Source organism: Poecilia mexicana, unplaced genomic scaffold, assembly GCF_051168715.1.
Source record: "Poecilia mexicana isolate PSO_F unplaced genomic scaffold, ASM5116871v1 scaffold_9, whole genome shotgun sequence".
Classification (NCBI taxonomy): domain Eukaryota; kingdom Metazoa; phylum Chordata; class Actinopteri; order Cyprinodontiformes; family Poeciliidae; genus Poecilia; species Poecilia mexicana.
Window position 1 is genome coordinate 21,829,848 of NW_028263378.1, and position 14,155 is coordinate 21,844,002.

At 38.5% G+C, this 14,155-nt stretch overlaps 1 protein-coding gene across 1 annotated transcript; it reads right to left on the minus strand.

The window, feature by feature from the left end:
- Nucleotides 1–4,308: 4,308 nt before the first annotated feature.
- arid5a (AT-rich interaction domain 5A) lies at nt 4,309–13,456 on the minus strand. Its single transcript, XM_014983697.2, has 7 exons — nt 12,880–13,456; nt 11,566–11,636; nt 7,852–8,020; nt 7,696–7,748; nt 6,416–6,513; nt 6,173–6,332; nt 4,309–6,080 (listed from the first exon to the last, which is right to left on the minus strand). The coding sequence occupies exons 1-7, from the start codon at nt 12,881–12,883 to the stop codon at nt 4,863–4,865; spliced, it is 1,773 nt and encodes a 590-aa protein (XP_014839183.2). The 5' UTR covers nt 12,884–13,456; the 3' UTR covers nt 4,309–4,862.
- Nucleotides 13,457–14,155: the final 699 nt, after the last annotated feature.

A 14,155-nucleotide genomic window follows, 5' to 3' on the forward strand; every position in this document is an offset into this window, starting at 1 on the left:
TTGCTTTGGATCTCGATTTTTCCCTTGAGAAATGAAAAAAAAAAAAAAAAAAACTTGTGTATTTGTGTTTTACAAAGTTTTACCGAAATATTTAAGTGAGACACAAAAGCTATATATCTGCATTGTAAATTGGCATTATGCTAAAATCTTATATTTGTCTGTTAATGTGAAGTCATGATTAAAAATTGCACCTCTGAGTTCATTACATTTTGTTACCTGCTATTAGATGGTAACAAAATGAAGCAGTCTTCTGAACCTAATCAAAATACACACAAGGTATGCTGCTGGCCTCTCTAAAGAGGAAACAGCAACAGAGAACAGAAAAGCAACCTTGTCCAAACTCAGGAAACTGTTTCTCTTAAATTGATCCACAATGTCAGGGAGCAACATTCAGTTATCCACCAAGTGTAAGTGAGTAGGGATTATCCCTAATATCCTGAATTTGTCCTGCCTATTATGAAGTCTTTCTCCGTCACTGCAATGGAGTAGTCAACAAAATACTGTTATTTACACCCTTTGAACTGAGCCATAGTTTGTCATGTTTCACCTAATGGCTACATATTATAGTTTAATTAGCAGATCAAATCGCTGCAGCCTGATATTTTATTGGGGAATCAAAATAATCTTAAAATTTTACTTATTTTTTTTTTTTAATTGAAAAATCTGGGGTGCATTTGAGTACAGTCTTTATTAATCAGATACCCCAAAAATAAAATCAAGTGAAATCAAGCACTTTCAGAAGTAACCTGTAATAAACAAAGTCCATCTTTGTCATAGCGTAAACACCAATGTTTACACTGTTTTTCAATGCTTCCATGCAATGCATGTAAGGCACCTGTTACTCTACACCTAAAAGAACACAGAACAATTAATTTGGTGTTAAGAGATGAGCATTTTCTACTGATAACAAACTGCCACGAATTATAAATCAGATTTTTACTTTTGTGTTGAATGTCTGTTTTACAATATATTTACCACTAATGATAGACAAAAAACTACACTTTTCTGCAAAATTCACCAGCTGCACAATTCTTTTTAAATAGTGTATTTCAAAAGAGCAGAACAAATTTTATATTTTTGAACAATAACAATTTTTGTTGCTAATCTGTTGCTAAGAGATGAGTGTGTTTACTGGTAACCAAGTGCCACAAAGTGAACATCAGATTTTTACTTTTGCAAAATTTGCCAACAGTATACTTATTAATTTGGTGTTAAGAGATAAGGGTTTTTTTTTCTGGTAACGAACTGCCACGAAGTACAAATCGAGATTTTTACTTTTGTGTTGAATGTGTGTTTGATATATTTACCACTTAATGACAACTTTTTTTTACTTTTATACAAAATTCACCAACTGCACAATTCTTGTTAGTGTAAAATAAATAGTATTTCAAAAGAGGAGAAGAAATCTTATGCTTTTTGAACAATAACATTTTTTGTTGCTAATCTGTTGCTAAGAGATGAATGTGTTTACTGGTAACCAAGTGCCACGAAGCAGACTTCAGATATTCACTTTTGCGAAATGTACCAACGGTAAATGTCTTGTATCTAATCAGGTAAGCATTATTTCGAAAGATCTTATGTTTTATAAATTATACAACTTGTTATTAATTTGGTTTTAAGAGACAAGCGGGTTTTGTTCTGGTAACGAACAAAACCCGCTTGTTTTGTTCGTTACCAAACAACACAAAAGTAAAAATCAAGATTTTTTACTTTTGTTTTGAATGTGTTTTATAATATATCTTCTACTAATGACAAAAATAATTAACTTTTCTGCAAAATTCACTAACTACACAATTCTTAACAGGTATAAAATAAGTGGTATTTCAAAAGAGCAGAAGAAATATATTTTTTGAACTATAAGAATTTCTGTTGCTAATCTGTTGCTAAGAGATGATCGAGTTTTCTGGTAACCAAGTGCCACGAAGTAAATATCTGATTTTCACTTTTGCGAAATGTACCAGCGGTAAATGTCTTGTAATCAGGTAAGCATTATTTCGAAAGAGCTTATGTTTTATTAACTATATAACATGTTATTAATTTGGTGTTAAGAGATAAGCGGGGTTTTTTTTCTGGTAACGAACTACCACGAAGTATAAATCGAGATTTTTACTTTTGTGTTGAATGTGTGTTTGATATATTTACCACTTAATGACAAAAACAAATTTTACTTTTATGCAAAATTCACCAACTGCACAATTCTTTTAGTGTAAAATAAATAGTATTTCAAAAGAGGAGAAGAAATCTTATGTTTTTTGAACAATAACAATTTTTGTTGCTAATCTGTTGCTAAGAGATGAGTGTATTTACTGGTAACCAAGTGCCACGAAGCAGACTTCAGATTTTCACTTTTGCGAAATGTACCAACGGTAAATGTCTTGTATCTAATCAGGTAACCATTATTTCGAAAGAGCTTATGTTTTATAAACTATACAACTTATTAATTTGGTTTTAAGAGACAAGCGGGTTTTGTTCTAACGAACTGCCACGAAGTATAAATCAAGATTTTTACTTTTGTGTTGAATGTGTTTTATAAAATATCTTCTACTAATGACAAAAATAATTAACTTTTCTGCAAAATTCACCGACTACACAATTCTTAACAGGTATAAAATAAGTGGTATTTCAAAAGAGCAGAAGAAATATATTTTTTGAACTATAAGAATTTCTGTTGCTAAGAGATGATCGAGTTTTCTGGTAACCAAGTGCCACGATGTAAACATCTGATTTTCACTTTTGCGAAATGTACCAACGGTAAATGTCTTGTAATCAGGTAAGCATTATTTCGAAAGAGCTTATGTTTTATTAACTATATAACTTGTTATTAATTTGGTGTTAAGAGATAAGCGGGTTTTCTTCTGGTAACGAACTGCCACACAGTATAAATCGACATTTTTACTTTTGTGTTGAATGTGTTTTATAATATATCTTCTACTAATGACAAAAATAATTAACTTTTCTGCAAAATTCACCAACTACACAATTCTTGTTAGTGTAAAATACTTAAGTAGCATTTCAAAAGAGCAGAAGAAATCTTATGTTTTTTGAACAATAACCATTTTTGTTGCTATTCTGTTGCTAAGAGATGAGTGTGTTTACTGGTAACCAAGTGCCACAAAGTAAAATTCAGATTTTTACTTTTGCGAAATGTACCAACGGTAAATGTTACAACGGCTTGATCCAATTGATAATAACTGCGGCAACACTTGAACACTGATTTCTCAGCTTCGCATTCAGTGTTGACTCTGCTTGAGACATTTTTCACTTAAAATAAACTGAGGTTTACAAAACATAATATAAAGCATCAGTCTGTTGTCTATACCTGCGTCTCCTTGTTGGGGATTTGTACGTGATCAGAAGGTAGAGTAAATCTGATACAGATTGCCAGTCCATGACAGGGGAATATGTTATAGAATGAAGTTTACCTTAGGATGGAAACAAATTTCACATGGGAATTCAGAGCTCTGTGAAAGGAATGTATGGTTTATGGAGTTAGCTTACAAAATAGTTTCTAACAATCTAATTGTCCTTTGCATTTTATTCACTGCACAGTACAAAATTCAAAGGAACTTAAAACTGTAGTTGTAAATCTAGGTAGCATGCATTTATACTCTGAATGTCAGCCTTGTCATTGGAAAATCATTTGGACTGCTAAAGTTACTGCCCTTGATTATCACACCCAAATTAGACAGTAAATAGACAAGAGTCTTAGAGATAGAAAGGAAAGGCATTTTTCTACCCTCATAACAATATAAACCATGACATCACATTTCACTAATTTCCTAACATTCTGAACTCCTGCGCAGTCACGCGAACTGAAAATGAATTTTAATCCTCAGCGCGCGAACATATTTACACTTCCGCAAATACTTCCTGGGCCTGAACGTGACATTGTTTTTTTTTTCCTTCTCAGTTTTACTTTACATTTACAAGAATTTCTGTTATCTGCTCCACTACTTCCAGCTGTTTTAGACCACATTGTGGCTTGCAGCATAATCTCATTTGTGTGATTTCCTCTTTCTATTTCCTCCTCATTGCTCTTGCCTAAGAATTCTTTGTTATTTTCACCACCGACGAACTTACTTCCACCTTGCCCAGGCCACAGCAGTGACGCTCAGCATGACAGACCACAGCGGCGTGTCGTAAACTCCGCGTTGCAGGGTGTTTTTGTTCAACAGACGGAGCTCAAAACTCAGAGTAAAAAATGTGTTAGCAGAAACAAAAGCTACAACGGGAACAGCAAATAAATTGGCCCTGTTAAAAAACTGAACAAAAATCAGCAAATAAAAAAAAAAAAAATGAAGAAACCTGTTTTTAAAGATTTTTGTTTATTTCTTTCTTTTCACTTTCTTTTTAAATACATTTTGACAATGGCAAATTCTGGCAAAGACATTTTTTTTCTTTTTTACAAAATATTTAACACTGATAAGGTAAAAAAACAAAAAGAGCGACCACATTGTTTACTGTTCTGACTTTACAGTACTAAAAACAACAGCGGAGTTGCTTTTTAAAATTTTTTTATTTAAGAACAAGAACTGAAACAGTGCAATCAAACGTTAATGAGGTAAAGCTGATGCTGTGGATAAACTAATCCCTTTAAATATTAAACCTTTCCGGATGTGTGAATTGGCTGAAAAAATATGACTTTTATTTTAATGTATAATAAAGTAGAACTTTGTGGGGGAACACAAAGACAGGATGAAAATAACGCAGTTTCACATTTACACGATACAGATTCAAGTGGCCTCGGTCTTAGCAGCTTTGGATAATTGTTGCATTTCTAGTGGTTTTGTTTGACTCATAATACCTCCCTGATTTTCTCTCTTCTAGTTTGAAAGATACTCTAACATGTTCAATTGTCCTCCTCAAAGCTTGTGAGGATAAACCGAACTCATGGCAGGTAGCGGGTATCCGACTTGTGGACTTAGCAGAGGAATGGCGTAAGGGTACGGGTAAACGGCCGGACCAATGAGAGCCGAGTGACTCGGACCGACTGGCATAGAGTGGTACATTAGCTGGGAGGGAGGGAGTCTCATTCTGTGGGGAAGAAGTGCCGGGTGTAATGGCTGATGGTGCCGGGAGTCTCTCGCCGATTTGTCGTAACTGGACAGGACGCACGACGCCGGCAGGGCGGTGGCAGACTGAGACAATCCCTGCTGACTGGGAGGAACTTTCTGCTGCACCGTCCTTGACCTGTCCCTCTTCTCTGTCGGGTAAGACCACGGGGTCACGCCGCCCAGCTTCTTGGTGAAAGGCAGAGAGTTGTCCGTCTGGAGCAGCCTGCTGTGGAGAAGTTTGTAACCTGGCCGAATGGGAGAAGGCCGCAGCAGCTGCACGGATTTGGGAGTGACTTTGGTGAAGCTGGAGGTAGAATGCGAGAAGGAAGGCGGTGAGTGGAAAGGGTTTGCGAAATATTTGCCGTGCACTTTGTGGTAAGGGTTCCAGGCTGAGTCTTTTCTTTGGCTTTTTACAGAGTCAGTAGTCAGCGTTTGGGAGCTGACGAGAGGCATGTCTTTCTTCTGTGCCGATGTGTTTGTAGGCGGCTGATCGCAGCTCACGGGTTTGTTGTCCTCTTGCACTTTGGCTGCGACAGAACAGTTCTCGGCTGACGTTGAGCTGGGTCTGGGTTTGTCCCCACTGCCTGCTGGAGATTCTTCTGAGGAAACGGAAAGGGGGGAAGGACTGCGCGAAGAGGAGGAGGATAAGGGCAATGGAGAGCCTTCAGAGGAATTGCAGTTCCTGCTGGAAGAAGCCCTGGCTGGAGACTGGGAGCAGTGGATGACTGAAGGCCTCTCTTTGTCCTCTCTCTGGGAGCTCAGCGGCAAACTGAGGCTGGCCTGAGCCATTCGCTTCTTCTTCTCCAGAGGAGAGATGACCTCTCCAGTAACAGAGGGAAGATGAGGAATCCAGTTGTTGGGAGCCTGCAGGACGTGGCCGTTTACAGGGGGGCAGAAATCTCCAGCGGTTCTGCTCGGTTGAGGTCGCTCCGGGTGGCGTCTGTCAGAGCTGGGAGGCCAGAGGGTGAAGCGAGGACTCATCATTGATTCACTTGGGCAGACCACATCTTGGCTTCTTTGGGGTAACTTCAAAATAAGACAGGGAACATTTTGTTACTCACATGTTGATATGAACTTTTTTTTATTTTTAGATTTTAAACAACGCCGTCTGCTCTTACCTCAGAATCCATTTCTCTCTCAGAATGACTCCTCTTCCTCTTTCCGTCAATCTTGTTCACTTTGCCCTCCTGATTCCTCTTGTATGGCTTCCGCGGTTTGCTCGGAGGTAGAGGTTTGTCGTCCTCTCCTTTTATGTGCCTCTCAAACGGCAGCACCAACCTGTCGTACGGACATCGGATGTCAGGTTTACAAATGTCGTTTTTTTTATTAATTTATTGACCACCTACATGAATCCTCCTCACCTCTCGTAGTGTCTCCGAGTGCAGGTAGCAGCACTGGTGCTACCCGGGCTTCCTCCAAGCTCGTCGTAGACTTTCTTCCAAAGGCGTCCAGTTGTCACCTGTTGATCAGCACAACGAGGAAGATGAAGTCTTTGATCAGAAACATTGTGAGTTTTTATGAACATAAACACGTTCTTAATTTATGCATGTGGTCTCAAAAACCTAACAGTTAGTGATGCTAGCTCTATTGTATGGGCTTTTAAAGCATCATTTTGCTCGGCGGTAGGAGACGGTGCACCGTAGCTCATATTCCCGTCTGAAACACTTACTGGGAGCGGTACAGCTAAAGGTTCTGATCAGCTTAATAAAAAGTAAGGCAGCATATGAAAATAATGATAATATAACGTTAATCTCAAGTGCAGAAATATACGCCACTCTACTTTTATATTGGACAATAACTCTTTTCTTAAACTCTATACATAAACCTGTTCTGTACAACCCTCTTCTGTTATTTTCTGTGTTATAATCATTTCAAATAAAAAAGTACCTTTTTATGAAGAGAGCTATTTTAAGATGGCAGAACTTTGCTTTCATCTCAATTACTCTTGGAACGGCTTTAAGCTTCAGTCTGCTGGGACAAACTAATCTGGATTTATGTCCATGAATACTCCAGGGGAGTTATACAGTCCAGTTAAGGTGATAACTGCTTTCTAACTCTTTTATCGGAATCCTGAAACATCGTGTAAAGAGATGCATTCATTTAGAGCAAATAATAGCCTGGCCATCAAATTGAGGCTTGCGATAATTTCCAACTGTACCGGCATTTTGTAATGTAGTAATTCAATCGCGCATCCTGTGTTTGGGCGTTTTGGTATATGCGCTTGCTTTCAGAGCTATTTTAAAAACGTCTCACAGGAAGGTGGTGGCTGGCCATTCTTCAAAAGCCACGTCAGTTGGCTCACTTTCCTGAAAGAACACTTTTATTTTTTCAGATTGAGCAGATGTGAGTGGCCTCCTGTTGTGTTTACACCCCTGGAGCAAAGCGTCGGTGGTCAACTTTAGCCCAGTTTGGTTCCACGTACATGCGAGTTTCACTCTCGGCACTCACCCGAATGCGGCGACACCAAAAAGAACATAATATTCTGAGAGCATAGACAGATATATTGTCCCACCTCCCCACCCCCCATTGTGGTTCCATTGTGACCATGTTTCGGCATCATAGCATGACCAATTAGGTGTTTTCCAACACAAACCAGTGAACACGGAGCCACTACAAAACAAATAAGCAACATATTACTCACTGATTCATATCCCCCGAGTTTCTCAACAGCTTTGTAGATCATCCAGAGATCAACTAGAAATAAAAAAAATGGTAAAAAAAAAATACATCAGAACCATCATATTTTAATGCAAACTTTGTGTGAATAATGAATCTTGATAATTAAAGAAAAATTTACTCTGTTTAAAGCCAAGATGGGGAATCCTTTCTATGGGTGTGCCCTTGTCTTTCATAAAACAGTGCAAACTTGCTACAAATGCTTTCTCCTCCATCGGCACCTTACTGGGCCCCGTTTCTTCCTCGCATTCAGTCGTAGAGTCGTGAATTTCGATAATGCAGGGAGAAGCCTGATGGGGGAGGGACAACAAAAATCATAAGTTCAGTTCATAGAGCGTGGCACCGAAGACTGAGCTGTGCATTGTGTAGGGCCTCAATTTACAGTTGAATGCATCATATTATAGATGAGAAAGAGTAGTCATCTCAAAACACACAAATGTTGAAATGAAACATCAAAATCAGAGAGTAGGGTTTTACCGCTACTTTCAATAGATAACCGCTACACATCCTGTCTGGAGAGAAAGCTGCAGACTTGTGGGGTTTTTGGTCTAGAGTTGTCAGTCAACGGTAACACGGATGGCACTTTGAAAAACAAGCTGTTGCCAAAAGACTATAAGTGGTGGAAAAATAAACTTTACTTCTGGTAGGGCAGATGTTAAACAAAGACTGAATGAGGTTTGGTCACATCAATCACATTTGGGCTGGTTGTTGTGTCTAGTTATGCTTTCTTTCTTTCTTATACAGAAAACTATTTGGGGTATTGTTAAGACAACTGTAAGCCACCAAACATTTTTTTTTCTTAAAATATACAACTCACAAACACAAAATTTTAAATATATATGCCTTCATGCTATTGATTACCTGTAGAAACAAGATTTTATTAGTTTAAAAATTTGAGGACTTTTAAGAAGCTCATTGCTCTGCAGCCTTTTTTCTGAAAGTTGAATTTTTTTTATAAATACAAAAAAATCATACTCTTTGTGTTTCTTAGCATGATAAAGATATTAGACCATGTTATAGAAGATCAAAACACATCTTTTTTTTTTTTTTTTTTTTTAGAAATTCCAACCACGTATGACTAACATTTGGCTTACGTGTCTGATCACATACGTACACGCCGTTCCTGCTGTCAGAGAAGCGCCAGGGCGAGCAGCCGCTGACATGAAAGAATAATTAGAGCAAACTCGATTGCAAAAAATTCCAACGGACTCTCTAAATTCTGCTCCTGCGTACGGTAAAGTCATCTTGATTGGTTTGGCTCTTCTCCTTTTGAGGTTCAGTTTCTTGTCAGCAACCACCAAACCACCCACTCTTGAGCGACATCTCCACACAGCCTTGCATGTTTTTCTCTGTAAGCCTCTTTAAAACGAAGATGCATGATTTGCCTCATCGGTGACGTTTTGAAAAACAATCACTTTTTTAAATTAGATGTGGGAGAGTATCTAACGAAGAACAACATCACTAAGCGAAAGACGATTAAAAAGCTGTTGCACTATGGGCGGAACCACTTAATAATCAGTTTGTGTTTGATGTTTTGGGGGGTTTTCTTGGTTACCACCAAGTAAAACAAACAAACAAACAAAAAAAAAAAACCCAGCAGTATCATTTCAGTTTATAATAAAAATATGTAACATGATCTAATTGCTTTGCATTAAACAATAATTTAAAAAAAGAAAAACAGCAACTGTTTCTACTGCTGGAAAAATAACATCCTGCAGTGGTCTGCTGCATCAGGACCAGATGTGTGCTGTGAGATCGCATCAAGTCTTTTTCCACATCTCCAAATGGACAGTTGGATGAGATTAAGCTTTCCTATTGTAGGCTACATGCGATATTTTAGTAACGGTTGTGGGGGGAAATCGCCGTAACATTTGGCGGACATGCTGCAGGACGCGCCGACGGACCCAAAACCGTAAGTGACAGCTTTGAAATGGCTGGTCGAATGACGTGTGCTTCAGCGTTAAGAGCTCAGGAAGGCAGCGTGTCTTCCTACAACACTGAAACTCGAGGCAAATGTGCAGCAGGAAGACTGAGGTTTTTTTGGTTTCGTGCCATCACCGTCTGCCGTTGTCTCAACCTAGGATATTTCTAAAAGGAAGAATTTGTGGTGGATTGCAAGTCTGGGAAATAATGTTTCTGTTTTCTTCCGGTCAGCTCGGGGCCAGGGAGACGCTACAGTACTCCAGTTCTGGTGTCCTGCAACTGTTGAGATGTCTTTTCTTCAACACACCCGACTCAAACAATCAGCAGGTCTCTGGAGAGTTATTATTATTATTATTATTATTATTTTGCAATTTTGAAATTATAACCACATACCAGAATCCCCAGCTACAAATAAACCCGCTGAGATATTTTCACCATCTTCTCACACTCAGCGCACAAAACAGATGACACCTCTGCCTGCCTCACATCCACAAAAATACTGTCACTTGAAGTGAAATCAAAAGATTTGAAAAATTCACGCTTCATATTCAAATGTAAACTCTCACATCACCGCTTCCCCGATCAAATTTCGCCAGATTGGATCGTAAATATTTTACTTTGACTCATCAGGCCCAGAAGCTGCTATTTCTGCGGCGCTCATTGTACAACAAAACAGCGAGAGGCGGTTTCATATTGAATCAAGTTCCTCTATGTGGTTCCTGGTTCCGAGAAGCAAACCTCTAGAGTGAGTAATAGTGAAGGTGCAGAGCTCTAACTAAGACAGTCCCGACTGAGTCACAGCGCAGCGGCCGACGTCGGTGTTCCCAGCTAAACGGGGAGCAGCTCTGACTTTTCCACTGTTGTTGTGAAAACGTTCGCGATCATAAAACAAAACAAAAAAAAAAAAAAGGAGACTTTACAAACCACCTTAGGGTTTAGCTAAAGCTTTCAGGACACTGATTTGAGAGTTTAACAAAAAGAAAAGAGGATACTTTTTTTCCGGCACAAACAAAAAAAAAAAAAAATCTGATTAGAAACCTGCGTGAAATTCACCTACACTCACAAAGGGGCCTGCTTTACTTTCAACCATTGTTTTCTCGATCTGATTCACAAAAGTTTCGGGTTTATGCATCGACGGTTGCCTACAGGAAATGTCTGTGCTAGGAGCCACATACTGTAGCCCCCCCACCTTTTTTTTTTTCTTCTTCTTCTTCTTCTTTTCTTCTCGCAGCTCTCAGTCCACACCGCAGAGAAAGAATATCATTGTGAAACGCTCGTTTGATTTTTCACTGATGAAATTTTTTGGAAAACTGTGTGGGTGATGATGTCAGTGAGTTGTGTTTGCGATTCTCACGATGACTGTGATCGGCGCTCAGGATCGATGCTATCTGGAGGGCAGAAGTCACCGCAGAAACCGCCGGGCTTTCAACTCGACTTGGCCTTGGAAATTTGATGAGCTAATTTATGCTTCTCATATTGTACCTCTCACTTCAGTTACCAGAACAGCGGCGTTGAGTTTCTTTATGCGCAATAAAATATTGCAAGTGTGTGTGTTTTTTTCTCTCTCTCCCTCCCTCTCTCTTTTTCTCTCTCTTTCTGTCTCTCTCCCTCGCTTTCTTTTTTGTTGATTCTTCTTAGAATACAAAGCAGAAGCATGTTCCTTGTACTCATTTCACAATCAGTCAAAAAAAAAAACATGAAACAACTGTACATACACACACACACACACACACAATCAGTCCATCAAACGGCTACTTAAATCGAGCAAAAAGGGGAAATGAAAACACAACAGATAACACATTCTGAGCAGTCATGTCTGTAGTGACAAATTAACTGTAACTGCAGGAAACTGTCCAGAGGACCAACTGACAGGGGCTTTTTAAAAAATTTTTTTAAATTTTATTTCTGGTACCTGTTTCGCTCTCGCCTTGTCTTCATCGCTCCCAGCTGTTTGTTGTGATGCCTCGCTCTGGTCCTCTTCAGCTACACCGCACACACACACACACACACACACACACACACACACACACACACACACAAAGGAAGGAGAAGTCACCTAACTGTGAATCCGAATTCAAAGAAGCGAGCACTTCTTCATTTCGAGAAGGCTTCTAATTAAGAAAAATATTCGAAATCAACGTGTGCGCGCGTCAATGGTCAGGTGACTGATCGACACACACACACACACACACAGATACACAAGAAGTAATCTGTAGAGCATATTGTTGACAGAGTGTGATATAAAACCACAGGTTGCAAAACCACTTCCTGCTCAAGAACACCACCGCTTCAATGCTGCACTGTATGGTATTGTAACTAAGAACGACAGCAATGTGGAAATGGAGAAATCCAAAAATACATTATAATGTTTGGTCATTATCTTCATTATCTCCTGTATTTTGGTCACAAGAGAAGAGACGTGAACGATGCGGTAAGTTATCTGTGATGTGCAACTATTTTATTGTCCTATAAAGTTAGACCCTTGTCTTTTGAGAATGAACTCGCTCCCATCGGAAGGATCCAGCGTCGCTAACGCTTTAGGGGAAACAAAACTCTTAAAGAGGAGAAATCAACAGCCTGGGAGCGAGATGCAGTTCTGAGAAAGAGATGCCACTCTTCACCAGCCATCACCTCGACACCCTGTGAGCCCTCCACCCACAGTGATATCAGTTTTTTTTTTCTTCTTCTTCAAGACAAAACCAATATGCTTCTCTTTTCAGATCACTTGTTTCCTGTGCTTGTGGCTTAAACCTTTAATTCTGCTTTCAGTAGCCTCTTACTTCTGCATTTTAAGTGATGAAGAAATATTCTTAATACAACATTTCACAACTCGCCGAATTAAATGATTAACTTCAAGCCTGACTTTTTACTGGACCGTTTGAATCATTGTAATCAGACTAACTTTAACGTTTTATATACAAGTTAAAATACATGGGGATTTTTTTTTTTTTTTTTTGTAAAATCAACATTATAGAAAATGAGTGAAGTGTGAAAGTATAAAACCAGCTCTATGTATGTATTCTTTTTAATATATATTGTTCAGTTTGCATACATATATATACACACACATATATAGATATATAAATACACACAATACTTGTACTATTTAGCAAATTTACTATGACACGCTACTGAACTACTCTACCTACGTCTAACATTTCAAATTATTTACACATATAAGTGACGTGTGTGCTGTAAAGTAAATAGTGATCAAGTCACCACTCACCCATTTCCAGCAGCCGTCCTCAACTCTGTGACTCGCTGTGTTTTGTGACAGTAATTCATGCGACAGCCTCTTCAACTTCACACCACCAAATAGGAAGATGTCTCTGCGGGACAGTTTCATTGGTTGACTGATGATGCCATGACAGCGAATGAGGCTGGGAAACAGAGTTTTTTTCATTTTTTTTTTTTCTTTTTTTTTTTTCATGCCAAGTCTCACAGTATTAGTTCTCACCATGTGTGTCATCATCTGATATTCAGATTGACAAAAAGAAAAAAAAAAGCTGCTGTGTTAAATTATTAAACAACAGATTAGTGTCAGATTTGAACTATTAATGGAAGAACAGCAATTGTGTCTTTTCAGCTTTTAAGGGATGTCAAACTATTCATTTGTGTCTTTGGGTCGATCATGACGTGCACATTTATTGTACGCTGCTACAGTTTCAACAAATGTAAACAGATAATTTAGAAGACTTCTTTGACAAAGACTGATTTTCACATCAAAAAAGAACAGAAGTTTGCAAACCTGTAATAAAAAGGCAAACAACCGCACGGTTATATTGAAACTGATTCCTCTCAATTGGAGCAAAACCAGACCTATTATTATAAGCACACACAGCCCTGACTCAAATTCAGCAAAATTGTCTGAATTTGAGGAAGTGAAAGCAGCACTCAACCGATGTCCAAATAAAGGTCCGCAGACTTCTGAATGTCAGTGTCACATTTCCTGGATATCTATTAAAACAAATATCTATTTCTACATTTATTCTTCAAATAAAGGAAGCCGGGGCGTAACGCGGTGTCTCACACAGGGCTGAGTTTAATGTTTAATAAAAGTGCAGGAAGGCAAAGGTTTATGCTTTCACTATAGCAAAACGGGCGAAATGTACATCCTGCTTCTTTAGTAGCCAATAAAACGGTCAAATTCTGACATGCGTTTGAACTTAGATCACCTTTTCTGATTACATAGAAAATGCAGCTGTTTGGATCTTTATGCTTCAGGTGCAAGCATGGAGTTTCTGAGTAATTACGCCCAAACATGAGGGATAATAAAAGTTGTGAGACTTGCTGAGCAGAGGCTGCATGCATTGAAGTCTTCGCATTTTTAAGGAAGAGAGATCTTTCTACTTCTTCAAAACACTTTCTACTGACTGTTGTTGATATTGGTTAAAAATAAAATGCCAAGACAATGCAGAACGTCTTTTTTTTTTTTTTCCACATGAGATGAGCAGAAAAATGTTTTTAAGTGCTGCCAAATATGTATATAAATATATAACAGG